The 17,928-nt window shown below is 42.9% G+C and overlaps 1 protein-coding gene across 1 annotated transcript; it reads left to right on the forward strand.

Annotated features, from left to right (window-relative positions):
- Positions 1–1,783: 1,783 nt before the first annotated feature.
- On the forward strand, positions 1,784–8,145 carry LOC119340859. Its single transcript, XM_037612766.1, has 16 exons — positions 1,784–2,359; positions 2,465–2,562; positions 3,197–3,353; positions 3,435–3,573; positions 3,936–4,029; positions 4,190–4,324; positions 4,447–4,547; positions 4,644–4,757; positions 4,984–5,222; positions 5,791–5,849; positions 5,926–6,111; positions 6,194–6,317; positions 6,445–6,500; positions 6,991–7,136; positions 7,264–7,434; positions 7,542–8,145. Exons 1-16 carry the CDS (start codon positions 2,103–2,105, stop codon positions 7,821–7,823), a joined length of 2,358 nt encoding a protein of 785 aa, XP_037468663.1. The 5' UTR covers positions 1,784–2,102; the 3' UTR covers positions 7,824–8,145.
- The last annotated feature ends 9,783 nt before the right edge of the window (positions 8,146–17,928 follow it).

The following is a 17,928-nucleotide window of genomic DNA, read 5'->3' on the forward strand; positions in this document are numbered from 1 at the left end:
ATGAACATTGAAAAAAATTATAGATACGTTTGAAACGTATCGATCACATGTTAATGTGTTTCAACGGGTTTTTTATAGGAAAGTTGTGCTATAAAAGAGGAGTTACACAAATGATGGAGAGTGGGGATTGCTGACGAATACAGATCATAGACATTCCCCAACACCTTTTACCCAAACCCTTGAAGAAACCCCCAAGATATTTACAAGAGCTCTAGCAGGATGTGGACATCACCGCAAGGGTAGGACAAGACCCAAACACCAAGATTTGGTACGCCTTTGGCGTATTCTCGAAGAAAAGAAACCCCCAAGATTTGCATGTTGTTGGAAAATCAACCCAGAGTTCTCAAGATTAGTCCAGGGCGGCCTCTGGGTTTAAGCTGAACCATTTTGTTTAACATGAGTATTTTTTGGATAAACCCTGGAGCTCCGATTTTGTGATTTTTGTGTGGTCCAGAACGGGAACGCAACAAGCATAATTTGGGTCCCATGTAAAATGCCAGCTTTCTTATGTAGGGAGGGCATCGACCTGATGTGCCTTCTTTACCCTTGATGACCACCTTGAGCTCCCATTCTTTTCCTCTAGAACCAACCATTATTTGATTTGAATGAGAGAAAACAAAGAGGAACCAAATGTTTGTGACTCGACCAAGGCAGTCTTGAGTCCCCTTTGAGTTCTTCGTTCCACTTGTTACTATTTGGTTTCTAGGGAACCATAGATGGTCATAGTCACCTTGGAAGCTTCCGAAGTTGTGGATTAGCTCTGGGAATTTTGTGAATGTTTTAGGCCCGGTCGAGGTCTACCCTTAGTGATTGAGCTGTCGAAGCTCAAGGAGGAATCTAGTCTTTCATTGTGGTTGGGAAGCTTACTTTTCTAGGCCTCTCCACATGAGAATAGGCCCCTTCCCCTACCACACATGGATTAAACTTTAGGATACATTACTCCAGTTTCATGTCGTGTGGCTACTTCATTCTCGGCTTACTTCTTGCTTGGCTCTCTACCAACTTGTTAATATTATTTATATTGCTTGCCTGTTGTATTTTGTCATATGGGTTGAATTATCAATTGCACTTTCGGGAACATACAACTCCTGAATCTATGAAATTAACTAAGAAAGTTAAGTTTTATACTTGCATATTCACCACCATAAAAAATAGAACAAGCCTTTCCACTCAACCTAAGCGAAGGCCGCAACGCAGAAAGGTGCAATCATGCAAGCTCATTTCTAAGCGAGGTCCATGAAGTCCAAAACTTTGGCCCACCTAAAACCAACCAACCCAATTCGTACCAAAAAAACTTGTCCAAAAAACATGTATTTATTTTAATAAATTTTGAAAGTATTTCCAAAGAAACAAGTTAATACATTAAAAATGATTATGTATGACACTATACTAGTGTCAAAAATGCTCTTATATTATTGGAAGGAGGGAGTATTTTTTTGAGGGGTCTAAAAATAAAGGTTCATATGTTTAAAAAAACAGCATGCATTTCATATTTAAAACTGTTCACCAGATGCATTATTTTTTGAAAAAAATCTTACATTTGATAAGAGTTGTTCACGTGTGCTACAATATTTGTCAACTAGTTTTTTTAAAATAAGTTTTATGTATTATTAAAAACACAAAATAGAAAAAGAAGAAGGAAAAACACAACAAACATAAAAGAAAAAACGAAAAGAGAAAAAAAAGAAACAGTGAAAAAGGTGCGCAGAAGTTATTGGGCCGGCCCACCTCGTAGGCATCTGACCTGTCCTGTTCGCCGTTCCCCCATCGAGGCATCGACTGAAGCAAACGCCGCCGCCGGCCGCTGCCTCCACGACTGGCCTAACCGCCCGGCGCCCCGCCTCCTGCCTCCCGCCCCCACGACTCCGCCGGCGCCGTCAGCCTGCCCCGCCTCGACAGTCGTCCTCCCCTTGCTTCCCAGCCCCTACCTCCCGTTCAGCCGTCCTAACTCTCGCACGGCCGCGGCCCGCGGCGGCGCCTGAGTCCGAACTTAGCGTCCTCCGAGCACGAGCAGTCTTGCCTTATTGTCCATTTCTACCGGAGAGCTCCGAGTGGGACGTTCTGAATACCTGAACCCCACTGCTAAACGCCATCGAGGTCTGATGGCGCAGGCTTCGGCCGCGGCGGCGCTGCGCCGCTTGCGGCGTCCCCGCGATCCATCCGCGGCATTCCTCTCCTCGCTCTTACATTCTTGCTTCCTCTCATCCACCTCCGCTTACTCTCCGGTAGCGCTGCACGGGCCGAAGCCGCCCGCCTCGGCCGGCTCTTCCATCAGCAGCAGCAGCACGTGCAGTTGGTTCCACCGGCGGCAGTCTGCTGCGGCTACGACTACGACGAGAGCCCTGCACCACGCTCCGAGGTACTCCCTCTGTAAAGAAATATAAGAGCGTTTAGATCACTAACCTCTCCAGTTTGCTCTTAGCCATTGAGTATCCTAACAAAGCCGCCCTCTTCTGTCTCGCAGCTCTGACGGCTCTGTGGCCACCGCCTCAAGTGAGAGTACACCCACCTCGCAGTCTCAACTCTTACATTTCATCAAATCCACATTCGGGACACTCGAAGGTAATATCACGCATTTAAATCGCAAGTCGTAGCATACTGCAATATCATATCCCATGCCGTGCCATTTTGTGGAACTATATGTTCTTGTTGATAGTTTGGGTGCTCTCGTTATTGTGTCTGCCCACACAGCTTTGCTGGTTATGGTGGAGAAGCATGCTCTTCTTAATTTTCATCTGCCATTTACAAACCCACAAAGGGGACGGTTATTTTCAATAAATTTCGTAATCAACAACAACAACAACAAAGCCTTTAGTCCCAAGCAAGTTGGGGTAGGCAATAAATTTCGTAATGCTTGATGAAAATGATGCTCTTGAGTTTTCACTATTGTGCAACACTCCAGGAGTCTTGTGGTATTTCATAATTTGTTCATTACATTTGTGTGACAAAACTACATAGGACGAAAGCCACAAGAAGTACTGTACACAGTTACAAATAGTTTTCCAGGGATATGATTGCAGTGATTTTTTTGAACTTCTTCTGAAAGATGACATGGACTTGCATGTGATACAATGACATAACAAGGATAATTTTGGCTATTCCTAGACTAAGTAATGAACGTAAATATGTAATGCACGGTCCTTTTCTTCAGTGGTTATTGCTGTCTGTTAATTATTGCTTAACTGTTGTGATGCAGGAAAAAATCATTGTTGGTTGAATGCCGTGAATGGCATTTGGAAAACCTTTAATCAAGAAGGAATATATCTTGTTCTGTTGTATCAGTCACATGAAACATTAGACGGGGACAACAAACATTCAGCTGCTTTTAGAAAATTGAAATATCTTCATCAGAGGTAGTTGTGTAAAATCTGGCTGCTTTGTGATCTGACAGAAGTCTCAAATTTCTCTATTGTCTTATTATCTGTTCATTGTAGGTACCTGCATCTAAATGTTTTTGCTATGCAATATGGGAGTGGTATTAGTTCCTTAGCTACTCAAAGCCAAGCAGTTCGTACAATAATGGAGGAATACATTACATTCCCTATCTTGTTGTCAGACAAAGACTTTACCAATGTGAGGCAAATATCCTTGCAATTTTCCTGCCACTAGAGAAGTTCAGAAATGTTTTGTGATCATTGGCCATGCAGTTCATATATACGATGCATACACTATCTTTTTATTCTGTCTTCACTGGGGGAATGCAAGTACCGGTATTTCAGATATGCTATGGATATACATTGAGATGGTCCATTTTGATATCGTTAGACAGGTTTAATTTATCACATTAAAGAAGCGAAACACGACTTGATACAATGGGAATACAATGCAATGCCACGCACAATGGAATATGTGTCAAATAAATTTTGTAGATCTATATGGATTTAATTAATGCATGCTTGATTAAAACATGGTTTGTCTGTTTGATGAGTGTTCAGATGACAAATGGTGCTTGCTACTTGCTATTTGAAGGTTCTAAGGATCATATAATCTTCACAAAATTGGATGGGGACCCTGAGCTCATGATCAGGGGTAAGCTCTAGACAGGATTAGCTATTTATTTTATGCTATTATTGTTAGCTTGCTTGTGCACATTTGTTGCACTTAAGATTCTCTAGAATGTTGCTCGGCAAATTGGATGCTCCTCACATGTGCTAATTTTCTAAAACCTCCTATTTGTTATTAAATGCAGGCATGGAAGGATTTAGTGCATTGAGTGCAGAACCTATTGAAAATATTACAGAATCAGGAGTTCCGTGGCAGAAAGAAGAGGTTGTCAAAGAGCCATATGTAGGTTCTCTCAGAAACTTGTTACTTTATCATCCAGGTACTTGGTTGCGGCTTCTTCCCTCGTGCAACTTATTTTACTAAACATCAGTTTTGCAGCCCAACCAGAAAATCTAACACTGGAACTAATTACAATGTTTTGTAAAATCTAATGTTCTGCAGGTGGCCTATCAGTTGATGAGGATGGTGATCGCATTTTTATCTCTGATAGTAACCACCATAGAATCATCATTAGCAACGGTGATGGGGTGATTTTAGACTGTGTAAGCATGAGTTGCTGTTTCCCTTGGGTTCTAAGTTTACTCATTTGGTTCGAAGGCCTGCAAATTCAGTGTAATGAATTGATATTTACTTTACAGATTGGATCCTCCCCAGGTTTTGAGGACGGTGAATTTGAATCTGCCAAGTTATTGCACCCTGCTGCATCATTTTATCATGCTGCTGAAGATTGTCTATATATAGTGGATTCGGAGGTAATTATCCATAATGGCTTGCCTCAGTTTACTCGGTTTGACAAGTATGTCCTTTTCACTGGCTACTGAGATTTCATACAAGTAATAGAGCTATAATCCATAAGGTGGTTGGTGTCAATTAAAGTTTTCCTGCTGTTCCTTTGTCTTGTACATGCATAAAATTATAACTAACCACAACAGTCTTGTATCAAAGATTTTTTTACTAGCTTTTCTTATTCTTTTGCAGAATCATGCAGTTAGAAAAGCAGATTTTGGAAGAAGGTTTCTGGAGACGGTTTATCCAGTCTTCAATAAGAAAGGAAGTGGCATCTGGAGTTGGATTATTGATAAGCTTGGTTTGACAAAGGAAGACGCTTCAAAGAAAGATGATGCTTCAAACATTCAAGATTTCGACACTGACTCAGTAGTGTTTCCATGGCATTTGCTTAAAATTTCCGAGGACGATTTATTAGTAGCAGATCACAGGTATGTGCCTCTATTCATCTCCTCCATCTTGTCTTTTCGCAATATAAATTGATTTAGTGGTGGATTTTCGCATAATGCTTCAGTTGGATGGTTTCATCTCCTGAGATCTGACTTATCTCATGAATTGTTTTGCACTGTTGTAGCTGCAATTCATTTTTGGGTTTTACATGTTATAAATCTGCACAGCTCAACCTGATTCTCAGGTTCAGTTTGATTTTGACATTAAAGCTCAATGATATTTATGTATACTTACCTAATTGCATGCGGGAGCTACGTGCACCAGGCTGCCCTTTTTTTTTACTTACCTAATTGCATGTCATTGTGTGCTTAACTGTCAATTTGATGCATGTGTGCGAAAACATAAGATATTAGTGAAATAAAAGTGTGTTCCACTCTTCCATCAATGTCATTCGATGTACATTGCTTAATTCTATCCTATGTACTGTTATTGTTTCGGCATACACACAAGTACCATGGGTCAACTGTGGCTGGCTTTACTTTGGGACATTGCAAACCTACCTAGCTGTTTGGCAATCTTCTTAGTTCTTATACTGTTGCTGCTTTCCAGCTTTGAAACATCATGGATCCTGAGCATGTCAACTGGTGAAAAAAAGAATATTGTAAGAGGTTAGTACATATTCTTTTGTTACACATGTTGGAGTTAAATATTTACAGCTCATTGATGAGTTAAAGTGATGCGAAGGTAGAGCTGAAGCAATGGAGTTGTGTCAGCAAATGATTGATGAGAGGCATGCTCTCCTTAAAGATATACACATCAATGGGTCATCAGGTGATAAAGGACATTCTAATCTGCTGGAGAAGATCCCTTGCAATGAACTTGTATCATCAATTTCAAGATTCCGGAAATGCATTGTCTTCTGTGATACAGGTTGATCTATAAGCTGTTAGTGCTTTCATTTAGAGTCAGACCGTACCACATATAATTTGAATTCCTTTTCTTTGTCTTGAAGATGGTCAAAGGGTTCAGAAGCATGACTTGGATACCAAAGAAACCTCAAATATTCATTTTACAAATGTTGGGGTTCTTGGGTTACCATATTGGTTTGTTTGCCGTCTTGAGAAAGTATCTACCTGGTGAGCTTTTGGTTCTCCATTTATCTTCATCATTTTTGCAGTGAGCATAGAAATTTATCTGCTGCTGACAAAAGTCTGCATGCTGCATGGATTCATTATTCCTTTCTGTTTTGCAATGAATTGGCAGGGGACATTCAGCTGGACAATTTCAAGATCACAACCGTAAAGTAAATGTGCTCCCTGGTAATTTAACAGAAGCTGTTTTGTCATGATAGTAGTTTTTGCATCTGTGCCATGGGTGACTTCCCCTGCAATTTTGAAGCCTTTAATTGAAAATTATAGCTTAGTTTGATGCACGACACTACTGTTTCCCCCACTTTTGGCTCTGGGTAACTATGATACTGTGTGGTCTTCAATACTGCAGCACATAAAACTTATTACTGCCGAAGAAGGGTATCATTTTTTATATTCATTACCTCTGCTTTCCACATTCCTCGTAACTAGCTGTGCCTTCAGTTTCAAATGATTTTGAGTTGACAACACAGGTTAAAAAAAGGAGTGTCGAATCCTGTAGTGCATCTGCACAATACATAAGCTCCAAATTTGAAATTAACTTTACGGTTCAGATAACCATGTGGATTACTGAAGTGACTCCGTTACATAAATTGAAGGGGCACTGCCATATGAGATTCGGTTTAAGATAGCTGTTTAACTGGTGGATTCAACTTAACAGGAAGATGCAACATCAAGGTCTCTGTAGACATCCCAGTTGATACTGAGCTTGCCACACCTTTGGTTGAGAGCTGTATTTGGCGCCAAGTAAGGGGATCTGGTGCTGAGATTTCTGAATCTGACGCACAAGACACAACATCTGAGAAGGTAAAGCACTTCTTGTCCGATTCACAACATCTTTATGCATTGTGAATTTTGAGTATCGAAGTTACTTCAAACCTAGTTGGCGATATGCTAGCGCTCGAGTCTGAATTGCTAATGCACATGCTATCAGGTTGGTATAGCACAGCAATGGTATGATGAAATAGACAACCTAGCGTTTTCTGAAGCTGCTGAGGAACCTGCTGTGCACAAAGGTGATGATAAACCCGCAGATGAAAGTCACCAAGACCAGAAAAGCGTGCATTTCACCTGTGCAGTTAACGTCAGCCCTGGGACATGCGAGGTGTGATTCTTCCCTCTCTTAAAACAAGACAATCTTCCTGTGTTATATGGAGCGAAATCACTTGAAAGAAAGAATCAAAGACCATGACACTGTTATTGCTCCTGCAGCTGGTGGCCTCTGCTGCATTGTACCTAAAGGTCGACCGAACGAAAGCGGACCACGAGGACCAGAAAGCAGTGATCAAGAGGATCCTCCAGTGCCAGGGGCATGAGGAGCACGTGGGTGTCGAGCTCCTGACGGAGAATCACAGAGACGTGAGGGATCTAGTCATCATGAAGCCGGTTCATCTCAGGCTGAGAATGGAGTGCGCCGATCACCCTGCTGGAACCACCAACAAGGAGACCATCAGCACCGAGTCCACTCTCGAGATCAGCATCACTTTAGAGTAGCCATTTCCATTCCATTCAGGACAACGGTAGTGCACACTACATGCATAGGGTAGAATGATTTGTTCGTAAGCGACCTAATCCTGGGTATTTTGTCACTAGACAAAGATATTCAACCCATTTCAGGCAGTCTTGTAGTTGCCTGTCTTCAGAAACACATGGCTTGGAGATGAACAGAGCTTCAGACATAGCGAGGATTAATGAAACATTGGAGATACTTGTCTGAGAATCGAGGAGGTCTTCTTATTCAAGGGATTTTCAAAGAAATTTCGGATGATTTTATCCGTGGTATTTTTTAAATTAAGACACATGGGTTGTTTGATTTGCATAAATTCGATCCATATGATTTTTCCTAAGATATTCATTTGAACTATATCTGGTAGGAATTTTTTTCATTGACTAGATACTTTTTTCCGAAATGGAGGCAAAAGTTTCGCCTCATCAATTAATTAAGAAGAAGAGAATTGCCCAGTTAATTACGGAAAACAGGGCGAAAACCAATACAAATACACCACATGCGAACTACTCACAAAGTATGGAACACCACAACCGCACGATCGATCCAACAGACATAACCATGGCACAATAACAAACACTCACACTTTTAAAACACAATGGAACTCCCAACAGGAACACTCGACTGAAGACAACGGACACCACTATGGGGACGGTCGAAGACATTTGAGATTGTCCATTTAAGCAGCGGCGGACGCCTTTCCTACGGCGCCACACTTCTTGCCTATGCTCCTAAGAGCTTTTTCTACCGTCTCGATTTTTGCCCGTTGTGGCCTTGTTCGTCAGGGTGCAAGCAATCACCGTGCCAGATCCAGGGCTAGCCACTTCCAAACTAGCAAGCAAGTCATAGAGCTCTTTCGTGAAGAGAGCCTCAGAATTGGTTGTCGACACACTTGCTTTATCAACCTCATCACCCACAGAAGCCACTTGCCCAATGTTCTTCTCAGGTTTCTCCTTCATGACGCCAGTAACACTCTTGCCAGATACAGGGTGATCAGACGCCCGTTTGTCAAAGAAATTGTAGAACTCATTGTAGTTTTTGGTGTAGTTCTCATCAACTAAGCAACTCCCACTAGCATGCATCAAGACAGCAGCCGCATCAACCTCCTCAACTTCAGGCATCATCGACCTGATGGGTCCAGTCATAGGCAAGGGGGGAAGATTCACATCACAGTAACTTGCACGAGCCTCTGCAAGACCCAAGTCCAAGATGGGCGCACCATCCAGCACCTCCGCTGGCACTTGGCTAAGCTCCAAGGTGGTTGGAGTAGGAGCCACAGGCACCAAAAGTTCCCCAAGAAGCGGTGAAATTGGTTCCTCACACATCCCCTAAAGCTCAGGCATGGTCTGCATCACCGGGGCCAAGACCATGGAAGTGGCCTCTCCCACGGAGTCGACATGTGCAGTGGGTAGAGCATGAAGTGATGGCAAACTGGCTTTGGCACGAGGCAAAAAGCAACCATAGAGCTCCATATCACTCCCATCAACAACCCAACATCAAGATCAACCATAGGAGACGATGCAGGGGCGGTTTGCTTCGCAATCAAAGCAATAGAGAGCCTGTCTAGAGCAACTTCCGCACACTCCATAAAGCTCCCAAACCGAAGCTGCCAACCTTGCATCGATTCGGCGACATCACGTAGATGTTGCACCGCCTCCTTCAGCTGAAGCGACGCCAAGCCTTGTAGTTCAGAGCGCAACAACTCGGCTTGCGCTGCAAAACTAGGCTGCCGGGTTGCAAAACTCGAGGATGCCGAGACAGTGGGGGCAGAAGCAACAACCGCTGCCCAGGAATGACGTTGAATTCCTTTGGAATGGGCATGTTGTGGAGCAGGAGCTTGGGCTTGACAATGTGAAAGTGCAACTATCCCTAGGTGGTTTTGGTAATTCCTAACAACATATAACTCATTGAGCTAATACTATACCGAGATAAATATTTCAGGAAAGCTCAATAATTGGCATGGCATGGAGAAAAGTGGACCCCTCAAAATGCTAAGGACAAAAGGATTGGCTAAAACTCCAAGCTCAAGACTCTACATTTTATATTTTAGTGATCCAAGATCACATTGAGTCTATAGGAAAAGCCAATACTATCAAGGAGGGATGAGGTGTTGCTTAATGAGGTTCTTGCTCAAAGTGCTTAGTGATATGCTCAAAAACCCTCAACTACTTTCTCACATCCACATATGACCTAAACCAAAAGTCAAACTCGGCCCCACCGATTCTTTCTATCCGGCGCCACCGAGTTCAAATGTCATAGCCACTGCCACAAACCCTAGGCAAATCGGTCTCACTGATAGGGATCTCGGTCTCACTGAGATGGGATTGTAATCTCTCTATTTCCCTTCGTAACGTTTCAGTCCCACCGGGATGAGCGATCGGTCCCACCGAGATTGCAATGTAAACTCTCTGTTTCACTTTCGTAACGTTTCGGTCCAACCGAGATGAGCGAATCGGTCCCACCGAGTTTACCTGACCAACTCTCTGGTTAGCTTATTACCAAAATCGGTCTCACCGAGTTTGTGTAATCGGTCTCATCGAGATTATGTTATGCCCTAACCCTAACTATATCGGTCCTGCCGAGTTGCATGTCGGTCCCACCGAAAATCCTAACGGTCACTAGATTTACTGAATCTGTTTGACCGAGTTTCTCAATTCGGTCCCACCGAGATTGGTAAGTTGTGTGTAACGGTTAGAATTTGTGTGGAGGCTATATATACCCCTCCACCTCCTCTTCATTCGTGGAGAGAGCCATCAGAACAAACCTACACTTCCAACTTACATTTTCTGAGAGAGAACCACCTACTCATGTGTTGAGACCAAGATATTCCATTCCTACAATATGAATCTTGATCTCTAGCCTTCTCCAAGTTGCTTTCCACTCAAACCTTCTTTCCACCAAATCCAAATTCTGTGAGAGAGAGTTGAGTGTTGGGGAGACTATCATTTGAAGCACAAGAGCAAGGAGTTCATCATCAACACACCATTTGTTACTTCTTGGAGAGTGGTGTCTCCTAGATTGGCTAGGTGTCACTTGGGAGCCTCCGACAAGATTGTGGAGTTGAACCAAAGAGTTTGTAAGGGCAAGGAGATCGCCTACTTCGTGAAGATCTACCGCTAGTGAGGCAAGTCCTTTGTGGGCGACGGCCATGGTGGGATACACAAGGTTTCTTCTTCATGGACCCTTCTTGGGTGGAGCCCTCCGTGGACTCACGCAGCCGTTACCCTTGGTGGGTTGAAGTCTCCATTAACGTGGATGTACGATAGCACCACCTATCGGAACCACGACAAAAACATTCGTGTCTCCTATTGCGTTTGAACTCTCCAAACCCTTCCCTTTATATTCTTGCAAGTTGCATGCTTTACTTTCCACTGCTCATATACTCTTTGCATGCTTGCTTGAATTGTGTTAAGATTGCTTGACTTGTCCATAATTGCTAAAATCTGCCAAGAACTAAAATTGGGAAAATGATAAGTTTTTATTTGGTCAAGTAGTCTAATCACCCCACCCCCCTCTAGACATACTTTTGATCCTACAAGTGGTATCAGAGCTTTGGTCTCCATTTGCTTTGATTTCCATAGCTTTTGGTGGTCATAGCCTTGGTTTCACAACCTAGGAGAGTATGGCGTCTAGCGAGGGAAATTATCACCGTAGAGGTCCTTACTTTGATGGTACTAATTTTGCTAGTTGGAAGCATAAGATGAAAATGCATATTCTTGGACATAACCCTGCTGTATAGGCTATTGTGTGTATTGGCTTGCAAGGTGAATTCTTTGATGGGAGAGAACCGAACCGTGAAGCTAGCGTGGAAGAGTTGAAGATGCTGCAATACAACGCTCAAGCTTGTGATATCCTCTTCAACGGATTGTGCCCCGAAGAATTCAACAAAATCAGCTGTCTTGAGAATGCAAAGGAAATTTGGGACACTTTGATTGACATGCATGAAAGTACCGACTCCGTCAAGGAATCCAAATTGGATGTGCTTGAAAGTCAACTTGACAAGTTCAAGATGAAGGATGGTGAAGGCGTCGCTGAAATGTAATCTAGGCTTGCTCTCATCACAAATGATATTGTCGGCTTAGGAAGCGAAGAGATGACCGACAAATTCATCATCAAGAAGATCCTAAGAGCCTTGGATGGAAAATATGATACCGTGTGCACATTGATCCAAATGATGCCCAATTACAAGAATCTCAAGCCAACGGAGGTCATTGGAAGAATTGTTGCTCATGAGATGTCACTCAAGGATAAGGAAGAGCTCCATAACAAGTCAAGTGGTGCTTACAAAGCCTCATGTGAAGCTCCCTCATCATCAAGTGAGAAACAAGCCTTCAATGAAGAATTGAGCCTAATGGTGAAGAACTTCAACAAGTTCTACAAGAGTAGAAGCAAGGAAAGAAGTTCCAAGCCAAGGTCATACAATGACAAAAGATCTTCTAGTCGAGAGCGTAATTGCTACAATTGTGGAAGACCCAGACACTATTCCAATGAGTGTACGGCTCCCTACAAGAGAAGAGAAGAATCACCTAAGAGAAGAAGTAGAAGAGAAGAATCACCACCAAGAGAGAGAAGGAGTAGAGATGATCGTTATGAACGAAGAACATCCCGGAGAAGCAAGGATTCGGAAAGAAAAGACAAATCATCAAAGAGCTACAAAAAACGAAGACATCAAGCTCATGTTGGTGAATGGGTATCTGACTCTGACTCCGAACATCACTCCGAGAGAAGCTATCACTCTGACTCAGAACATACTCAAGATGAAGGTGTTGCCGGTCTAGCACTTGTGTCAACCAACTCCTACGACATATTTGATTCACCAAATGAAGGACTTGGAAGATGCTTCATGGCCAAAGGCCCTAAGGTATTACACCCTGAGTATGTTGACTTTAATAGTGATGAAGATGACTTGTTAGGTGATGATGATTTACTTGTTGACAACTCTAGTGATGAATACTATGATGAAACATCAATTAATCATGCTAATCAAGATAAAACGAAAGAAAATGATAAGGAGAAGATTGAGCTTCTAACTAAAGAACTAAACACTCTTAAGTTAGCTCATGAAACTATCTTAGGAGATCATCGAGAACTTTTAAGGAATCATGAGAAATTGCATTTTGAAAAGCTCAACCTTGAGCAAGAACATGAGTTTTTAAAAGCTATCAATGATGATCTTCGCAAGAAAACTTCTTCTTACATTGTCAAGCGTTTACTCTTATCTACTTACATGCCTCAAGTCAAGTCTAGTAACAAGAACAAGAAAGATTCTTCCTCTAGTAGTAACAACAATCATCATGCTAAATCCAATGTTGTTGCCTCTAGTAGTTCTCTTGATTCCACTAATGATTCTCTTAGCCAAGTTACACTTGAGCAAGAAAACAGCTTATTGAAGGGAATTATAGAGAAAGGTGTTTACAAGAGCCTTGCCGGAAGTAAGCAATTCGAGGAAATTGTACGCAAGCAAGGAAGGCACCGGAAGAACCAAGGTGTTGGTTTTGAACGAAAGTTCAATGCCAATGAAGTTGAGTGGGAAGAAGATCAATACCCCAAGTCGGAGTTTGTTCCTCAACAAGAGAAGTATGATCCTACTTCTTTCAAAGGGACACAAGCTCAAGATGATCTTTCACCACAAGACCACAAGCATAAAGGCAAGGACAAGCTTCAAGAGGATATTGATGCATTTGAAGAAGCTCCTAAAGCCTTGGTCAAGTGGGTTCCCAAGACTACGTCAAGTTCTACTTCATCAAGTACGACTACAACTCCAAGGATTCCCATCAAGATGGTGTGGATCCCGAAGAAGAAGAACTAGAGAGTTCTTGAGGGTGACTCCGCCAACATACTTCACTCTTATCATTTTGGCGAGGACAAGTGCAATCAACTTCCACATCTTGCACTAGTTCATGGAGTCACAAACCCTCTTGTTGGTAAGACAAGGGACAAGGTAACCTAATGCTTTCATGGACATCATATTGTGTGTGCATCACTCTATGTCTATGGATATCCTTTTTTGTTCCTTGTGGGACTAACCTGTGTAGGTATTGAAAGTGCAACTCACTCCAAAGGATTGCTCCAAAAGATCAACATCAACATAGATCATCCACATCTTCGACACCTACATGAAGTCATCATCGAAAACCCAAGGTTAGTTCATCCCTCTTAGGGGGGATCTCACATCTAGGGGGAGCTTTACTCTAAGAATTGAGCTAAAGCAACTCTAATGATGTGAACACATCAATGCATTATGTAAAAGTGGTAACCCCACTTGAGCTTAAACGATGAGTATGACCTATGATCAAATGTTCTCATTTGACTCCTAAGTCAATATACTCATATATAGATGACCTAGTCATCGCCAATTGCTTGATAGATGCTAGAATTGGTTGTGCATGCTTTGTCACATATTTCATCTGCCATTTTATTGTGTGAGCATGTCGTTTGCATATTTTACTCATTCGAGGACATCCACTTGTAGTTTTGCTTGTTTGGCTTCTTTTCTTTTTGCCAAGTGGATGGACAAGAATGCCCAAGAACCCTCTCTAGATATCTATGCTATTCTTGTCTCAAACTTTATTCATGCTACATCACAAAGTTTGATCAAGTCAGATTCGAACCACTCTGTGTGAGGAGCACTCGGAGTCCCCGATTCGTCATAGACTTAAACTTCCAAAACTTCTTTATGCGTTTCGGTCTGACTGATTCATCCATTTCGGTCATACCGAGATCACTAAGTCGATCTAGGTTTTCAATCTCGGTGCAACCGATTTGAACTTTTCGGTCACACCGAGTTGCAGCAACTGCTTGCAGTTATGCATCTCGGTGCCACCGAATCGTTCCACTCGGTCACACCGACAGGGTCAGACTATTTATACCCCCGGGCCAAAATTTGGAAATTTCTCTGAATCACTTCGCTCGCGCTCAGCCTGCTCTGCCTCCCTGGGTCTCCGGATCATCATCCTCGTCGCCAGCCGCCTCCCGCCGCTGGTCTCCGCTACCGTCAACGGAAATCGTCTCCGCCGTTGTCGCCGTAGAAAGTCCATAGCCGAACTAGGGTATGGACTTGATCCTTGTGCTAATCCCACTCTGAATTCCTAGCACATTGTGTAGCCATGTATCTTGCCACGATTGAGATCATGTTATCCAGCAAAAACACTCCGTAGTTTAGTTGTGGATTGAAAATTTAGGGTTAGGTTTCCGCCAAAACCATCTCGGACCAACCGAGTTGTAGAAATCGGTTCCACCGATTTGGCCAAGGCCATTGCACATGTGATTCTCGGTCTGACCGAGAATTGCAAATCGGTGTGACCGGGTTCAGGACTTTGTGAAACCCTAGCAGTCTCGGTGCCACCGAACTGTGACTCGGTCTGACCGAGTTCACTAGTTTAGGTTCCAAAAGCTGCTTCGGTCTCACCGAGTTTACAAATCGGTAGATCCAAAATGCTTTCTGTGAAAAACTAAAACTAAGTTTTTAATTCACTCTTTTGCAAAAACCTCTGTATTTTGTGGTGCTCATCCCCTCTACCTCATCTATATCTATTCACAGGGTCTACTGTCAGTGTTTGCAACATGTCTGATCAAAGTGACAGTCAGAACAAGTCTGAGGAGCAGGTTCACTTGAGTGAGGGCACTAGTCCCTCAAGCAGCTATGATCATAGCAGGAGCACTCCCAGCAACTTGCCTAAGGCAGCCACCAGGGCCAGAAAGAAGAGAACCTCATATTCTGAGGATGAAGACTATGTGGCTGTTGAGGATGAGGCCACCTCCAAAAAGAAGGTCCTGAGGAAGGAATATGGCACAACTGCTGCCACTAAGTCTGGTATGAAGACCAAAGCACCTGCAAGAAGAATTCCCATGTCTAAAGCCAGAGCCTCTACACAAGTACCTTTGGAATCTAAACCCAAAGAGGTTGCTGTAGAAGGGAAGAAAAGGAAGGAAAGGGTCAAAAAGACCATGGCCAGGGTTGTTGGAAAGCCTTCCATGATGAAAGAGGAAGAGGTTGCTGCACCAGCACCTAAAGCTCAAAAGCTTATGGGAGATGCAAACAGATCAGGGGCTGCTCCATTTAAGCCCAAAGAAGCTCCCAAGGCAGATGCACCTAAGCCTAAAGCTGCACCCAAGAGGAATACAAGGAATATTCCTGCTGGAGAGAAGAACAAGGCCACAGTGCCTTAAGTTGCTAAAGAAGAAGATGATGAGTCACATGTCTTGAGGAAGTTGAAGCCCAAAATTCCAGATCACAATGATGCTCACCCAGCAGCTGAGGATATGAAGCTCAGAAAGGATGCAGGACTCGGACAATGGAGATTGATAGATCCCTATGCTGTCAGGAGAAGGACTGTTATGGACTACATGTTCCATACAAAGGAACAACAGGACTTCTATGAGACAGTGCTTCTTGATAAGAAGCCAATAGTCTGTGATATGAGATAGGTGGACTGGAAGTACATCAAGGAAAATGAAGAACACTATCCTGGAGTCTTTGACAGCTTCAAATCTTGTGGGGTAGATGACTTTGTTGGGAAAAAGCTCACAAAGTGGAATGATGAGCTTATTATGCAGTTCTACTCCATAGCTCACTTCTACCCAGATGGAAGGATTGTCTGGATGTCTGAAGGTACTAGGTACCAATCAACAGTTGAAGAGTGGGCAGAGTTGATCAATGATCCTAAGGAAAATGAAGATGACTTGGATGTCTATGCCAAGAAGAAGAAGGATCACAACTCCATGGCACATATGTACAGAGAGATCCCAGATGCTGCTGTTGAGACACAAGTTTGAATCAGTACATTACCTTCTGTCAGGTTTGCCAACAATCAAGTGGATCCTCAGGCACACTCTATTGCCAAAGTCAGGTGATCACAAGATGATCAAAGGCCATGCAATTAATTTGCTTCACATATTTGATGTGCCTCAGAAGTTCAAGGTCATGAGCTTAATTGTTGAGACTATCAAGAGGACTGCTGCTGACCAGAAGAGAAGTTGTGGGTATGCCCCACAGATTCAGGAGCTCATCAACTCCAAGATGGGCACATGCACATATCTCCTGGACAAGGATCACATGCCTATCTACCCAGACTTTGAGGACAACACTGTAGTGATGGATGAAAATGAACCATCTTATGTGCAAGCACAAGCAAAGAAGGAGAAGGCAAAGACTGAAAAGGCTGCAAAGATGCCAACTACTGAAGAGGCATCTCAGTACTTACTGAAGAGCAAGCAAGACCAACTTAACTACTTGATTGCCTCCACTCTGAGGATTGAGAAAGGGTTGGCCACCCTGACACAAAATCAGGAGAGCTTGGAGAGGATCATGGAGCAGAAGTTCTATGACTTAGATGTGAAGGTCTCTGAGATACAATCAGTTGTTGAGCAACTTCAGGATGAAGTGCAGGAGAGGAAGGGCAAGACTACAACTGATGCATTTGCTAGAGTGCCCAGAAGTCAAAGATCAGCTGCAGTGCCAGTGATAGACACCAGAGCAACTTCATCTGCACCAACTACAGCTTCAGTGCCACCAGCTTCAGCACCTACTCCACCAGCTCCATCTTCATCAACTGATGCCTTCGTCCTTGGAGTCATTTCTACACCACCACATCAAGACCAAGCCTGAGAGTTGATTTAGCACTATGCATTTTTATGAACTTTTTGGTAACTTGTTGCCAAAGGGGGAGAAAATGTATAGATCATAGGCTTCGAGAGAGAGTGTTACTTTTGTTCTCTCTTGTTTTGGTGGTTGAACTTTATTTGTTTGCTTGTTTGAGATACATTTTATGCGTTTGTGTGATACTTGGATGATCATGTATTTGATCATATACAGTGCTACCTTAATGCTTGTTGGATGACATTATCCTTTCATCTCTATATGATCATTCACTTTGCTTGGTGATGAGTGCATGCATTTAATTATTATCATTTTGAGCGCTCCACCAAGATGTATGTGACATGGAAGAGTAACCCATGATCCTAACTCAATTGTGCATTTGCAGTCCAAAGCAAATCTTAAACTATGCACAAATTTAGGGGGAGCTCTTACTTTTCACATACTTCTCAACGCGACAATGTTTTTCAATCTTATTATCATTTGTTGAAGCTTTG

The sequence above is a fragment of the Triticum dicoccoides genome, chromosome 7B, assembly GCF_002162155.2.
Source record: "Triticum dicoccoides isolate Atlit2015 ecotype Zavitan chromosome 7B, WEW_v2.0, whole genome shotgun sequence".
Lineage (NCBI taxonomy): Eukaryota > Viridiplantae > Streptophyta > Magnoliopsida > Poales > Poaceae > Triticum > Triticum dicoccoides.

Excerpts from the sequence above, each read along its gene's own strand:
- LOC119340859 (XM_037612766.1), top strand. The coding sequence starts at position 2,103 with ATGGCGCAGGCTTCGGCCGCGGCGGCGCTGCGCCGCTTGCGGCGTCCC. Across the intron at positions 4,325-4,446 it reads CTTGTTACTTTATCATCCAG|GTGGCCTATCAGTTGATGAG; the intron begins GTACTTGGTTGC and ends AATGTTCTGCAG. Across the intron at positions 5,850-5,925 it reads AAAAAAGAATATTGTAAGAG|GTAGAGCTGAAGCAATGGAG; the intron begins GTTAGTACATAT and ends AGTGATGCGAAG.